Source organism: Lithobates pipiens, unplaced genomic scaffold (assembly GCF_037356315.1).
Source record: "Lithobates pipiens isolate NorthernLeopardFrog02 unplaced genomic scaffold, aLitPip1_a1.2 Scaffold_28, whole genome shotgun sequence".
Taxonomy (NCBI): domain Eukaryota; kingdom Metazoa; phylum Chordata; class Amphibia; order Anura; family Ranidae; genus Lithobates; species Lithobates pipiens.
Window position 1 is genome coordinate 25,583,858 of NW_027507789.1, and position 16,000 is coordinate 25,599,857.

The following is a 16,000-nucleotide window of genomic DNA, read 5'->3' on the forward strand; positions in this document are numbered from 1 at the left end:
AGATTGGGTGGCACTGTGGGTGGCACTGTGGGTGGCACTGTGGGCACTATGGGCACTGACGGGGGGCACTGACGGGGGGCACTTACTTTTGCTTTTTATTTTCCTTCAGGATGGCACTGCGGGAGGCAGGTGGGCACTGGCAGGTGGCAGGTGGTCCCTTGTATTGATGGCCGTGATCGGGACTGATGTCCCGATCACGGCCGCCGGTGATCGGCTTTTTTTTTTTCTCCTCGCGCTGTCAGCGCGAGGAGGAATAATAGCCGATTACCGGCTCCGTTCTATCACATGATCAGCTGTCATTGGCTGACAGCTGATCACGTGATAAGGGGTCGGGATCGACCCCTTGCACGGATCGGTGATCAGGCGAGTCTCATGGACTCGCCGATCACAGAGCGCGCCGCGCGCGCCCCTCAGGGGGCGCGCAGGCCGCTCGTAACCGTAACAATAGACGTAGTCCCGGAAATGTAGGTCCGCGCTAATGCCGTCATTTGGCAATAGCGCGGTACCGAAGTGGTTAAGGCTTACCTGTAGGTCCAAGAAATATCTCCTAAACCTATACGGTTTAGGAGATATTTGCCCGAAAAGCATGCGCCGTAGACAGCGGCGTGCAGGCGCACTTAGGGCGGCATTCTCAACGACGGAGCTGCCGCGCGTGTCGGCTACCCTGCGCATGGGCGGGAGTGACGTCATCGCGGCTTCGAATGACAGCGGCGGAGCTGTGAGACCCCACCAAGAAGATGGATGTGCTGGGCTACAGGGGGCAGCGGTGACTTCGCTGGCTCCTGTGTCAGGTAAGTGACACATAATGGACTACTATGCGATGCATAGTAGTCCATTATGCTTTACCTTTGCAGGGAATGAAAGAGGAAGTAAACTCATCAGGGTTTACTTCCTCTTTAATAGCCAATATAAAGGAATAGTAGTGGTAAAAGAAGCCCTTGTGGATTTAATGAACCTTCTTTTTGGTTAATGCTCCTTTTTAAGGGGGTGTGACAGGGGGGTATTTCCTATGCCTACATACATTTGTTAGTAGGTGTCCCTCAATTCCATCTCAAAATGTTGATAGTGCCCCGTCATTGGTATTCATGGGAAGAATAGTCCCCATCCTTGGTGTAGAGCACAATTGTTCATATAAGTGGAAGGAAAAGTTCCCCCGAGAGTTGGATAAATCCAAGCAAAGGCCAGCAGACAGCCCATGGGCCACAGTATGGCACCCAATTTTCTATACTAATGAATATCTTTATCTGATGTCTGTAACTTTTTTTTGTTAGCTGTTTGCTCAGAACCCGATCAGCTTCCAGGAGGAAGAGATACTTCTACAAGTAGAAGGAAGTTTACCACTGCCGGAAGCTGAGCTCCTTGTCTCCTCCACAGTGCTGCTGGCCTCTGAGTCTCAAACAATATTATTCAGGATACAAGTGCAAAGATCATCCGATGTGGTCATAAGGTGACTTTCTGATAATCTTGTACTGGTCTTGCCTTCAGTGATTTATGATCCTAAAAATCTTGTATTAATTATTGTACTATCTCTACAGCTGGGATTTTGGAGATGGCAGTCCACTTCTAAACAAAAGTTTCTGTGCTCCTCATGATATGCAGAATTCGAACTTCTTGGTCACTTTGAATGACACAGAACATCATGTATATGCCGAAGAAAGTGAGTAGTTGGTGGAAAAACAATGTACTATGAATCTATACTTACAGATTACAGTGTATCTAATGGCAGAATGTATATATCATTTTGGACAGTGTAGGAAGGATTAGAGACTCTATTAGGTTTAGATGCTGTCTGCATTCCCAATTCAGATTTACCCTCTTTGTTCTGGTGACCATTGTCGATGGGACTGAAAGAGAAAATCCAAAGTTTTTGAGTTGTCACTGGAACATGAATGGGGACAGTTGTTCCCATGGCAGTTGTCTAAATGAGGATTTTCTTCACTTTAGAGAGGTTTTGTCTTTTTCCTGTGTCTCCATCACATACATGCTCCTCCATTTTAAAAAAAAATTGTTATAAAATTTAGAGTGTTTAGATTGGCCACTAATCTAAAGGCAGCCCATGGATCGAAATTTGGCTGGTTGAGCAGGGACTTGCTGAATTTCGATCCATGTATGGGCATGGAGGTTGTAAGGTGTTCAACCATCCTATTGGGTTTTCCTTGCTTGATCGGTACCACAGGCTATAGCTGGCAGGGCTGATCAGTGTATTCTGTCGGTGGGGAAGTCTCCCCGCTGTCAGAATACCAAGGCACAGTAGGGAGAATTCCTCCATCCACCATCAATGTATGATTGGGGGAATCAAGTCCTTTGCTTTCATTCAACACACTGGTTGAATGACTCATCTATGGGGAGCATATGACCAGCAACTCTGTTTTCCACTACTCTCGCTCAAGCCTTGCTGTTTTAAGAGACACTGTCACTTAGCCCTCAAATCAGGGCCGTCTTTGATATTGAGTGGACTCTGGGCAAACATTTTCCTGCCCCCCCCAGGCAATCCCCCCCCATCATTACACAAGTCTCCCTCCCCATACTATCCAAATCACAACATAGGACCCCCATTCCCCATACTATCCCCATAAAGGGCCCACATCATTACACAGGACCTCCTCCCCCATACTATGCCCATCACTACACAGGCCCCCTCCCCCATTATTACACAGGATCCGTCCCCCATAATACCCCCATCATTACACAGCCCCCTCCTGCTGAGGGTGGAGAAGCAGGGAGGGGGGTTATTGGGAGTGGAGAAGCAGGGAGGGGGTTGTTGAGGGTGGAGAGGCAGGGATTGGGGATATTGTTTAGGGTTGAGAAGTGGAGAGGGGGTTATTATTGAGGTTGGAGAATCGGTGAGTGGGGTTATTGAGGGTGGAGAAGCAGGAAGGAGGTTATTATTGAGGGTGGAGAAGTGGGGAGGATGGTTACTGGGGGTAAGAGGCAGGGATTGATGTTATGGTTGGGGGTTGAGAGGCAGGGAGAGGGGTTATTGTTTAGGGTGGAGAAGTGGAGAGGGGGTTTATTATTGAGGGTGGAAAGCAGGGTTATTGATGAGGGTGGAGAGGCAGGGAGAGGGGTTATTGTTTAGGGTAGATAAGCAGCGAGGGGAGTTATTGTCGAGGGTGGAGAAGCAGGGAGGGGGGTTTATTGCTGAGGGTGGAGAAGCAGGGAGGAGGGTTATTGTTGAGGGTGGAGAAGCAGCAAGGGGGTTATTGTTGAGGGTGGGGAGGGGGGTTATTTTTGAGGGTGGAGAGGTGGGGAGGGGGGTTATTGTTGAGGGTGTAGAAGTGGGGAGGGGGTTTATTGAGGGTGGAGAAGCAGGGAGGGGGTTATTGTTGAGGATGGAGAAGCGGGGAGGGGCGTTATTCTTGAGGGTGGAGAAGCAGGGAGGGGTTTATTGTTGAGGGTGGAGAAGCAGGGAGGGAGTTATTGAGGGTGGAGAAGCGGGGAGGGGGGTTATTGTTGAGGGTGGAGAAGTGGGGAGGGGGGTTATTGTTGAGGGTGGAGGAGCAGGGAGAGGGTTATTGTTGAGGGTGGAGAAGCAGGGGAGGGGTTATTTTTGAGGGGGGAGAAGCAGGGAGGGGCTTATTGTTGAGGGTGGAGCAGGGAGGGGGGTTATTGTTGAGCCCACAGCTGTCCCTGCCCTCCAAGAAGTTCTGCAGCAGCAGCCAATCACTATCCTGCACTACAACACCCACCAGCAGCCCTTCCCTCCCCCTCCAAGAGGTTCTGCAGCAGCAGAAGCCAATCCCTGCTCTGCACTACAACACACAGCAGCCCTGCACTCCCCCCAAGAAGTTCTGCAGCAGCTGAGACTCCCTGAGAAGTTATCAGAGGTGGGGGGAGTGGGAGCCCAGCTCAGGACAGCACACAGTGCAGAGCGATGTAGTCTGGCAGCCCGCAGAGGAGGGGCGGAATGCAGCATGTCGCTGGGGAAGAGACATAGTCCACTCAGACTGAAATAAGGGGATGGGGTCGGGCAGTAGAAGAGACACTGAGGGGACGTGACTTCACTTAACACGTGCCAAGCTGGATAAAAAGGAGGAGAAAACGAATGCACTTTACTTATCAGCGTTTGGGGCCCTCCAACAATGAATGGGCCCTGGGCATATGCCCCATTTGCCCTGCGTTAAAGACAGCCCTGCTTGAATTGGTAGTGTTTTCAAATAGCTTACTCCGTCAAGGCATGTATACTTACCCAACCATTCTCCATTGTCAAACAGACCAAGCCTAACAGGCTGAGGCATCTTGGTGTATGGGAGAATGCGACCTCCCTAATGTGGCAGTGTTTGAGACTGAGTGGCAAACCATGGGGCCCAAACATTATTGTGTGGGGGGTACTGTGACATCATTCCTGTCTCCAAACTCCATCATCAGTCAGCACAGAGGTATATAAGTAATGAGGAATCATGGCTGATGCATATGGAATGAGAAACTATTACATATATACTAAAATAGGAAAAGACTATACATTTTATATAAAAGCTAATGATAACTTTGGTTCATTATAGGTCATTATCAAGTGACTGTAAAGGCTTATACTGATGGCTCTGAGATCACAAGAACTTTACTGTTACAAGTTGTCCATCGACTCTCCAGCGTGAGTCTGAAAGTAGACCATTTCACTCTTGAAGTTCATAAAAGTACATTGTTCTCTGCTACTTGTCTTCCTTCTCCCTTCGGTGTGACTGTCACATGGAACTTTGGTGATAAATCTGACATTGTCCAAAGTAATGATTTGCAAACACAACACATCTACAAATCACTTGGCACATACAATGTCACAGCCTCTGTGACAAATGGACAGAGCTACGTAACAGGATCATTAATGGTGACCATTGAAGAGAAAATTGAAGGCCTGCAAGTGTTGAGCAACGAAACAACTGAACTGGGATCAGAAAGCATAATAACCTGCTCATTAACTCAGGGCACAAATGTTATATGGAATTTCTATATGGGGGATGGTATAACTTACTCTAACCAGTTGAAGCCTTCAGTAACCCATACATACTCCCAGTGTGGCAATTTTACTGTTAGAGCAGTTGCTAGAAACTCCTTGAGCTACATAAGTAGTTCCATTGTTGTTCAGATTTACATGATTCATGTCAATAACATCCTCCCTGATGTTATCACCAGTCATTTGAAGACTCTACTTACTGCAGACCTCACAGGGCCATCCTTCTTGCTGAAATTTCACTGGGACTTTGGGGATGGCAGTCAACCAATATTATTGCAAGGAAAAGCTAAGGTGTGGCATAGCTATGTTTCTGCTGGTAATTATACACTGAAGCTGTTGGTGAGTGGACAGAAGAGCAGCAAAATGTATAGCAAAATCATTATAGTAGAAGATCAGACAATTGTGGCTACCATCAATGCATCAGCCTCAGTTACTAATGTGTCCCAGTTAATCCTTTTTAATGCTTCAGTGCAACCTCCGTCAGATCCAGTGCACTTCTATTGGTATCAATGGGATTTCGGCGTTGGCATGTTACCTCTCAATTCTTCCTCACCGGAGGCTACATGGGCTTACAAGTCTGAAGGAAACTACAAAGTCACATTGACTGTGTGGAATCAAGTCAGCCAGTACAGGACACAGTCTTATGTGACTGTTCAGAGACCCATTACTTTGGTTTCCATAAGACATAATGGGGGAGATGTAATCTCAGCTGGTGTTGAGGTAGCATTCACTGCAGTCGTCTCTGATGTCTCTGCCAATTTCCTTTGGAATTTTGGTGATTTGTCTCATGTGGATTTTGGACAAAATGTCTCATACACATTTCATGTGTCAGGCAACATAACTGTCAGTGTCCAGGTAAATACCAGCGTGAGCTTTGGTGAAACCTCTGTTATAGTATATGTGCAAATTCCGATCACAAGATTGTGTTTAAGTGCTGACTATGTGGTGGTAAGGACTAAGCAAAAGGTCAATTTTTTTACATCCTTGTCTAGTGGGGAAAGTGTGCAATATTACTGGTCAATGTGTATCTCATGTCCAAATGTAACTGGACCTTCAAATATCTCTCATACATACACTCATCCAGGAACCTATAGGGTTAAAGTGAAGGCACAAAATATAGTGGGCTTTGCTGAAGCATTCATCATGGTAGATGTGCAGGAGCCAATTGAAGGTGTTAAAGTACAGCAAGAGAACCCATGTGTGGTTGGTTATGCTGGTCTTTTGGAACCCCTCACTCTTACAGCTCATGTTATCAAAGGCACCAACCTTACATTCCGCTGGGTGTTGTGGCCTGGGCCATGGGAAAGCAACAATTCATCTGTTTATTTCCATCCAACTAAATTAGAAGTAATTTTGGCAGAGGTTTGGGTAGAGAATGCCTTGGGGGTTGGATATGCCAAAACTCAAGTCAAAATCTTAGAGAGAACAAGAGGTGTTTATATTCAGAAATCAGCTAGCTTTGTTGGTCTTGGAAATCCAGTAAACGTAACTGTTTTTGTTGAATCTGGTAGTGAACTGGAGTACAATTGGCATCTTGGGGAAGGTTCAGCAATGCCAACTAGTCAAAAGCAATCTGTGACTTTAAATTTCCTTACCCCAGGTTTAAAGAACATCACAGTTACAGTGTCCAATGCTTTGAGTTCAACTACTGTGTCAACAGTGTTGACTGTGCAAGAAGTTTTGTCCAACCTTAGCATTGGCATTGAAGACACATATAATTTCCAAGCAGTTTTGTCACGCAAAAGGATTTTATTATGTGGTTCAGTTGAAAATGGCACAGATTTGATGTGGAAATGGACAGTGTCTGGAGCAAACAAAGATGTCACATACAATACCCAAAACGTGTCACATATATTCACAGAACCTGGGCAGTATTGGCTGTGGCTTTGGGCCTGCAACTCAGTGAGCAATGCCAGCACATCTGTTTTATTGTTGGTGCAGGATCCAGTAAGTGGGTTTATGGTCAGCACAGAGAAAAACCTCTTCTGTATGGGGCAAGAAGTCAATATTTGCCCCAGTGTTCACCATGGCACAAATGTGTCCTTCACATTGATGGTTCCTCAACTGAATCTCTCCGAGACCCTCATTAGTAACTGTGGTCACTTTAATTTTCCATTTTCTGGCACATTTAATATTTTGGCGGTTGCCTATAATAAAGTCAGCAGAGCAAATATTAGCCATAGCATTCAAGTTGCAGAGAGCCTGAAAGGGTTGAAAGTGATAGGTCTTCCATCTTCTTGGCCTGTGAATCAAACAATGCATTTAATGGCCACCCTGGAATCTGGATATGCCACCAGCTTTCAATGGACCTTCCAACAAGTCGGACAACCTGAGTTAACCCTTATGGGTGAATCCATAGAATTCACTTTTCTCAAAGCTGGAACACTTCATGTTCTTCTCAGTGTTAGTAATCCCTCATGTTTCTCCTCATTTACATCATCAGTGATCATCCAATCACCAGTAACTACGGTTTACCTGCAGAGCAACATCAAAGAGGTTTTTCTGAACCAGTGTGTCACATTTCTTGCTGTTATATCTGATGGGTCCGACCTACATTTCCTCTGGACATTTGAAGGTGATGATAGAAATGTTACAAGTATGGAGAATACCGTTGAATACTGTTTCCACCATGAAGGGAATTTTGTGACTCGTGTTTCTGTTTTTAATCTGGTGAGTGTTGTTTATGCTCAGACAACAGTAAGTGTTCGGTCACTAGCATGTGAACAGCCCCAAGTCCAGATATTAGAACCAGCAAAGTTCTTGTACAAATCCTTTGGTGGTAATTTTGAAATCGGTGTGAATCTAAAAGGATGTATCAAGTACAGAGCAGTATATCTATGGCAGCTTTATAAAGGGACAGATTGCTCCAATGATTTTTTGACTGTCCCAGAATTGGTCACATCAAAGACCTTTTTGTCCATTCCTGGACGCACACTTGGCATTGGGATGTACTGCTTGCTGTTCACCATCACTCTTGAAGGAACACCGCTCTCTAATAATGCAACACATGTTTTTCAAGTCAGATATAGCTCACTCATTGCTCAGATCCAAGGAGGCTCAAAACTAATTTGGCCAATAGACATAGACTTGGCTTTGGATGGTACGCAATCTTATGATCCTGACCTGGATGAAAGACAGAAAGAGATGGATATGGAATATGAATGGAGTGTGAAACCACTGGAGAATAAGGTGAGATAGCCAAGAACTGTAATTAATTGTAAATTTTTTTAGAAACATCATGCAATACACTTGATTAAAAAATAACTCCACTTTTGTTGAGAAAAAAAAAAAACATTCCCCTCTGGGTGATCTATGCACATTGAAGGAATTGCAACAACGTTTGTTGGAGATTCCTGCCTTTTTTTATTCTGTTGCTGTTTGTCCGTGTCCATGTGCACAGTGAATCTGTATGGGAGTGTTTTTATAATTATCAAGCAGCTGTTTCACCTGCAGGGCTCTAATGAGGAGAGTTTCAGGGTCTACACCCCTTTAGATGTGATTTCCCTTTGGGAGTATCTCACCAAAAAGGACGTTTTATATTGCAGTGGATGCCAAAAATCTGACTTATATCATAGTGCAGACTTCTTGAAAAATCAGTCACCCAATCAATCAAGCAAGAAATTACATTTTCAGGGGGCGTTCTGTACACCATCTGTGTACAGGACACCTCCAGGTCGCAATATTGCATTGCATTTTGCAGAAAATTACAGCGCTGCAGATTGAAAAGGAAAGGTCATTTTTAATAACATTCAATTACAATATGACTTAAGTTGCAATTATTACAGTATATCATTTTATTTTATTTGCACTTTTTTTTTTCTCACGAACGTGGAGTTACCCTTTAACCACTAGCTGTCCAGGGAATTTTTTCACACACGTTAAAATCAGCATTTTTGCTAGAAAAATACTTAGAACCGCCAAACGTTATATTTTCTAAAAGCAGAGGCCCTGGAGAATAAAATGGTGACTTTTTTAAAAAAATTTTTATGTCAAACACTATTTGCGCAGCCATTTATCAAATGCAAATTTAGTGCACATAAACATAATATAATACCTTTATTTTGGTAAAATATAAAAGCTGATGTGGAGTGTGGGCCTGATCTCGCTTGGAGCAGCATGTGAAATAAATATTTGACATAAATTTGCTGTTAAGTTCTGGTTTGTCAATTTTCAAACAGGATTTTCCGAATCTTTGGGGAATCAAACCTGTGCAGATTTGCCCATACATACTAAGCGCAAATAAAAAAAGTGAAGTGACATCAATGATAGAGCACCATTCCTCCTACTGACACCATCGATGGGTCACTATTTTTCTCATTGCGATCAACAATGGGGCACCATTCCTCCCATCACAACAAATATGGGGCACTGATGACGAGACATTTTCTACTCCCACTGACCATAGTCCGGCCCCCTAAAGCCTGAAAGACAGTAAACTGGCCCTTTTGTTAAGAAGGTTTGGAGACCCTGGTATAAAAGAATGGACTGAAATAGGGCTTTTAATGTCAGTTTACAAATATACTTGATGGTTAATTTTTCGAGTATGATAAATTGTGTGTTGTCTGTCACACCCAAACCACTATGATAATTTTATTTTGTCTAAAACAAATATACTCCTCTGACCAACTATAGATTGGAAATTCTATTTGGGTGGCCTCTAGAAAAAGAATCACTGGGTGTATAATTTAAAACAACGGTTGTGCCATCATCCAAGACTTAATGGAACTATGGTGGATAATCCATCAAGTGGACTATCTCGGTACAATACAAAAGGTATACAATGGAATATATAACCAGTCGTAAAAAGTTAAGAAAAATTTATTGATACATAGTACATGACAGTAGTAGATTAAAACAAAGGTGACTTGGTCATAAACAGTGTTTCAGCTAGTTTCGTGGGATAAACCGCTTCATCAGGAAATACGTCTGTAATTTAATAGACACAAGATCAATGACAATGTAGTCGACATATATGGAAAAATATAAATTGTACAATTCAACAGTACCTATATGTAAAGAGGCATATTTTTAGATATATGTACTGTTGAACTGTACAATATATATTTTTCCATATATGTTGACTACATTGTCATTGGTCTTGTGCCTATTAAATTACAGATGTATTTCCTGATGAATCGGTTTATCCCGCAAAACTAGTTGAAACACAGTTTATGACCAAGTCACCTTCGTTTTAATCCATTTCTGTCATGGACTATGTGTCAATACATTTTTCTTAACTTTTTACGACTGTTTATATATTCCACTGTATTCCTATTGTATTGTACCGAGATAGTCCACTTGCTTCCTTTCTTTCCCTTTGGTGAGCCCTGGTTGGGGACCAGGTTCGCAAACCTCTATTCCAGCTATAGATTGTGCTTTTTTTATGGAAGTTCCTGCAGGAAGAACCTTCTTGGACAGTCTGTATTGTCTGTAGACCACCATATTATCCCATCGTATGTATATGGCCAGGGTCTCCAAACTACGGCCTGCAGGCCACATCTACCCCACTTTAAAATTTTATGTGGCCCCAAGCTAGGGTTAGTGCCATACTTTCAAGGTGCACAAATGAATGCTTAAGGACCGCAGAGGCTGCATATGGTTTACATAGGGTCATTGATGAACTTTGAAGGGAATGCTAATGCAAGGGAGGATTCTGATGGGGACACTGATATGGGGGGGGCTCTGATGGAGAACCAGATGTAAAGGGGACTTTGATGTAAGGACCTCTGTAATGGCAAGTGCCCATGTCATTTTAATGACTTCCTTCCTTCCTTTTCACTTATTTATGTGTTTCCAAAGGGTACACTCTGCCCCTTGCCTTCTTTGCCTGCATTGCCAAGGATCTCGGTCATTTGGGCAGCACCTTGTGCTAACAACTCCTTCATCTTCACCCTAACTGTATCGAAGCCTGGAAGGCCTGCAGCAACAGCCCAGCAGATAGTAAGTGCAACTAAATTTGATGTATATGATTTTAGAAATTCTGTGAAAAAAATACTTGTCTTTTTTGTTTCCCATGGCAATAACTAAGAAGCACATAAACACATATTTACATTTTAGTTCCTGTATATGAAAACTGATCTGCATAAGTGAGCAACTCCATGTCAGGAAAACAGGCTTAGCTCCTATTGCTCTCCTAATACACTGAACCTCCCCTGATTCATCCTAATTTTCAGGTGAAATCCCCAAGCTCTACAACTGTTATGCACATCCACCACCAAACGCCCAACACTTCTTTTAGGCCCGGTTCACAGTGCCGTGACTTTTGTGCAGCTTTTAAGTCAAGATCCCAGCGTGACGTTGGCGTGACTTGCATATGACTTCTTTAAAGCAGAACTTTTTTTTTCCATGTCCTCGTTGCTGATCTTCTACCTTCACCAACTTTGCCATACATGCTCTTCTGAGCTCTGTAGTTCCTCTGTAATAGGCTGCTGAAATTGCTGAAAAAACGTTATTGCCTGGTAACATCCTGTTTGTAAGACCACTGGCTGCTATCCCTCTGCTCAGCTCAGCCAGCGGTGTGAAATGCCTCCTTGTAGTCCTCTGAAAGCCAAGGGGGGGAGTGGAGGTGCTCCTAGAATGTATTTAACAGATTTAAAGGGTATCTATACTGATAATAATCCCCGCTTTGCACTGGTGGAACTGACATGAAGGACTGATATGAGGCACTGGTGGACCCTGACATTCGGCTCTGGTGGACCCTGACATTCGGCTCTGGTGGACCCTGACATTCGGCATTGGTGGACACTGACATGTTGCACTGGTTTGGGCTGTAACCTATCGTATTATGTATGGCTTGCTGGCTGCAGAATGAGGGGCATGATTTATGTTGAAGTGGGCGAGTTCACATTTACATGTACAAGCCTAGTGTACCTCCCACATTCACTCCCATCCCAAGGATTCATGGGAAATGTAGGCTGATTACAGTGAGAGAGAAGATGATATGATGCAATCATTGTTCTAACACCTCCTCCTTGCCAGAATACAGGCTGCATTTTTTGAATCACAAAACCGACTTCCTGAAAATTCAATCAGTTATATCTCTTAAACGGTAATAAATTTCACAAATGTAAAAACGGTTTAGTGTGGTGTGTGTGTGTGTGTGTGTGTGTGTGTGTGTGTGTGTGGGGGGGGGGGGGGTACTAATAGGGGATTTTTCTGAAAATGCCGGAATTCTGCTTTAACAGAAGTCAATGCGAGTAGTGCCAAAATCAGACCAAAAGTAGTGCAGGAAAACTTTTTTTCTAAGTCGGGGTGACTCAAGTTGCTACTATTAGAATGGTTCCATTGCACTTAATGGGGCCTTTGATGTGCTTATTGCTGGTCCATTGCTTCTCGCATTCCAAGGACACTGGATGCCCCTAGATGGCTTCAAGTGTTGTTTTGCAGCAGACACCAACTGCTCCTGGTAATTGCCAGCTGTTTGTGTTCCAGATTTTTCTTATCCATAAGGAATATGAACGTTGTTGCCTGGAGAACTCTAGCTCTTGCTCAGCAGGGGGAGTGTTGGAACTTTGCAGAAAAACCACTGCTTCCACATAGAGTGCGGGGATCCTTCTCTTCAGCATGCTGGCACGGGGCAGGCTTGTTTAATCAGGCTTCGCTATTGGAGATTTCCAGCTTTGACTCATCAGGGGGGTGTGTTGGACCTCTACAGAGAGACCACTGCCTCTACACAGAGTGCAAGGTTCCTTCTCCAAAACATGCTGGCAGAGAGCAGGCTTTGCTTATCAGGCTATGGCTGTTTTCTAATGAAAATGTATGTAAGACTTTGAACACCTTTCTTTCTGATGTCCCTGAAATGTATTTAGCTGATTTAAACTGAAAGTTCAATTGGGCTTTAAAGAGATTGTAAACCCCTGAAAAAAAGAAACAATCCAAACAAACCTGCAAGCCAAAGGCATAATGAGCTAATATGCATCGGAATTCGTATTCGAAAATTTTTGAATTTTCTTCGAATTTACTGATTTTTTTTCAATTCGAATTGTTCAAATCAATACATTTTTCTAATTGGTAGAAACAAAAATGTTATATTCTTTTCGATTTAAATGCAGCAAAGTGAACAAACAAAAGAAAAATCTTCATCAAATGATTACAATGACTCTTTAAATCACCTTTTGGCTTAACAAAAATAGCATTATTTTTGAAGTGCTACTCTAATAACACACACAGGCTTTGATTTCAGCATTTTGTGTGGTTAGAATTCGACTGGAGTTCAATGTAAAATTCTATTCAAATTTCAGTCCGAATTTCCGAAATTCTGACAAATTTCATTACGTTGTTACATTCGGTAAAATTTGTTTATATTGTAATTCGGGTTTTCGGACATATCCGAATCTCTGAATTATGAAAAATTTGTCAGAATCTTAATTCGAAACGGAACTAACTGCACATGTCTAGTGGTCATGCACATGAGAATGCTGGGTACTCAGTGATGCATAAGAATAGCAGTTCCTACAGGGCAGTGATGAACGGGTTTGATAACTGAATGGTCTTGCATTGCTGAAACAATTTGGTAAACGTGTTGGTGACAATGATTGATTTTAATGCCTAAATACTTTTTACGGTCTCTTTCTCTCTCTGCAGGTTACGCTTCCACCTGGAAAAGTGTTACCAGTCTTTGTTCAATGCATCTCATGTCAGTCATCATCTCCCTATCAGTTCAGCCTTAGCGGTCCTGTGATTTTGTATGGTGAATGTAATACTTGTCACAATGATACAATGGTGAGAAAATCCTGCAATGTAATGAAAAAAAAAAATTATGCAACAGTATTAAACCATGAGTTCCAACAGTATTACTGTTGGGTGATTCTACAGTTATAGTCAGTTTTATAAAGTTGTCGGGAATGGATCCCCAAAAAGCCCTGGGTCTCAGTCATGCACCATTTGTATTGTTAGCCCCGAGCGCCGCCGCTGAGTGGGGACTGATCTGATCCCCAGCGCCGCCAAGTGGGGACCAATCTGATCACGAGCACCATCGAGTGAGGACCAATCTGATCCCGAGCGCCGCCAAGTGCAGCTGAGTGACATAGCAGGTCCCGCCTTCTGGAGCCTGCAGCACCTATGATGGACATCTCACTGGTCCAATGCCGGGGCCGCGGGACGCGACGTCCATCATAAGAGCTGCAGGGCACCAGAAGGTGGGAATTACAATGCAGCCGCCACGCCACATCACTGTGAGATCCCCCATCCCCACTCAGGTGGGCGGCTCTCCTCTCCTCCTCTGGGGCAGGCCGGGGCGGCTGGAGCCCCGAATGGGTCCCTGAAAAGCCCCGGGTCTCAGGCATGCACCATTGTATTGTTAGCCCTGATCCTGAGTGCCGCCGAGTAGGGACCAATCTGATCCCGAGCGCCACCGAGTGTGGCCGAGTGACATAGCAGGTCCAGCCTTCTGGAGCCTGCAGCGCCTATGATGGACGTCCCACTGGTCCAATGCCGGGACTGCGGGACGTGTGACGTCCATAATAGGCGCTGCAGGCTGCAGAAGGCAGAAATTACAACCATCGCGCCACATCACTGTGGGATCCCCACTCGGTGGTCGGCAGGGCAGCTCTCCTCTCCTCCTCTGGCTGACTGCTGTGATGGTGATGTGCGCACCGCACACCATGGCTGAGCTGAGCTGCTGCAGGACACATGAAGTCTGTCTCCTGGTCAAGTAGGTCAGTGTATGTATGTTAGGTAGGTAGGTCAGTGTGTCGGCAGGTGAGTTTAGTGGTCAGCATTGATGGGCACTGGTAAGCCAGGCAGCAACCAGCAAGTGAGCTTACCCCCCCCGCCACACAACCCCAACACCCAGCCAAAAACTCCTGCACCACTAATGCCACCCCATCCCCCCCCCCCCGTGCTGGCCCTGGACTTCAGGCTATAGCCCCTGGTCATTTTGCAACCTAGCAACGCCCCTGCTGATTGGTTTCTATGCAGAGGTGCACCAGATTTTGTACTTTCTAGTTTTAGCAAATCCACCCATTATATTACATACACAGATGTTTTTCATGTCTTTCAGTTTACTTGGAGTGCTGTTGACTCCCTGGGGCATCCTCTGACGTTGGACAGGAACACAACCACCAGTGGACCATGGAGCCCCAAGCTTATAATCCAGAGAAGGGTCCTACAGAATCATCTGTCTTATAATTTCTATTTGCGGGTTGCTCAGCGGAGAGGATCTGAATGGGGAGAAAGCAGCATCACCCTTCTACCGAATATGCCACCAACTGGGGGGAACTGCTCATTGCTCCCCCAACACACTCTTGTATGGTTAGAAACTCTCTTGGAGTATACCTGCACAGGTGAGTAGCCACCAGAAATATCACACTGCAGCCAAAGGCAAAGCTTCTTGGTAATGGCTGTGTTCTTCTCACTCCTTATTCATTTTTATTTACTAAAGCTGGAGAGTGCAAAATCAGGCTAACTTCTGCATAGAAACCAATCAGCTTCCAGGTTGTATTGCCAAGGCTTAATAGAACAAGCTGAGGTTAGAAGCTGGCACGATCTTGCGAGTAGTCATAGCTATAGGTCGGCTCCTTTAAACTGGATAGCAGGCCACCGGAGGCGCGCGCACATGCCCGCTGCACTCGGTGGGTGAGGATGCTCGTGGCTGGCGGTCATCGTGACCATGAGAGGCAGAACAGGGATGTCTGTGTATAAATAGAAAGATCCCCCAACAAGGAGATCACAGTACCCCCCGGTACAGCGGGACTTTTAAGGCAGACCAAAATATAAGTAAGAAATATATTACAAATTTATTCACAAAAATGATACACAAAATCGTTTTACAGAACAGTATAAAAATCCATACATCTAGCAATGCGTTGAATCATACATAACACAACTATTTACTTTTGATATGAGATTTTTTCTCAGTTGTTTTGTTCATTTACAAATAAATGGTATGTACCCTGGATGTATATGTTTGAAGCTATGTGAATCTTGCCTTGTTGAAAATGCCGTTAAAGAAATTTCTCCTGTTTTGATTCCTTTTCAGACTACAGCCATTTGTTCTCCTTAGATATGCCTCTGAAGAAGGGAATGTTTTCCTGAAACATGTCAGGCGTTTTG

At 44.3% G+C, this 16,000-nt stretch overlaps 1 protein-coding gene across 1 annotated transcript in view; it reads left to right on the top strand.

The window, feature by feature from the left end:
* LOC143934977 (polycystin-1-like) overlaps window positions 1–16,000 on the top strand; it is a 136,715-nt gene that overhangs the window by 58,259 nt on the left and 62,456 nt on the right. Inside the window, exons 14-19 of the mRNA XM_077458524.1 lie at window positions 1,272–1,447; window positions 1,536–1,657; window positions 4,503–8,137; window positions 10,748–10,888; window positions 13,532–13,669; window positions 14,949–15,231. Of these exons, the coding sequence (XP_077314650.1) occupies window positions 1,272–1,447; window positions 1,536–1,657; window positions 4,503–8,137; window positions 10,748–10,888; window positions 13,532–13,669; window positions 14,949–15,231 (4,495 nt within the window). The remainder of the gene's footprint in view (window positions 1–1,271; window positions 1,448–1,535; window positions 1,658–4,502; window positions 8,138–10,747; window positions 10,889–13,531; window positions 13,670–14,948; window positions 15,232–16,000) is intronic.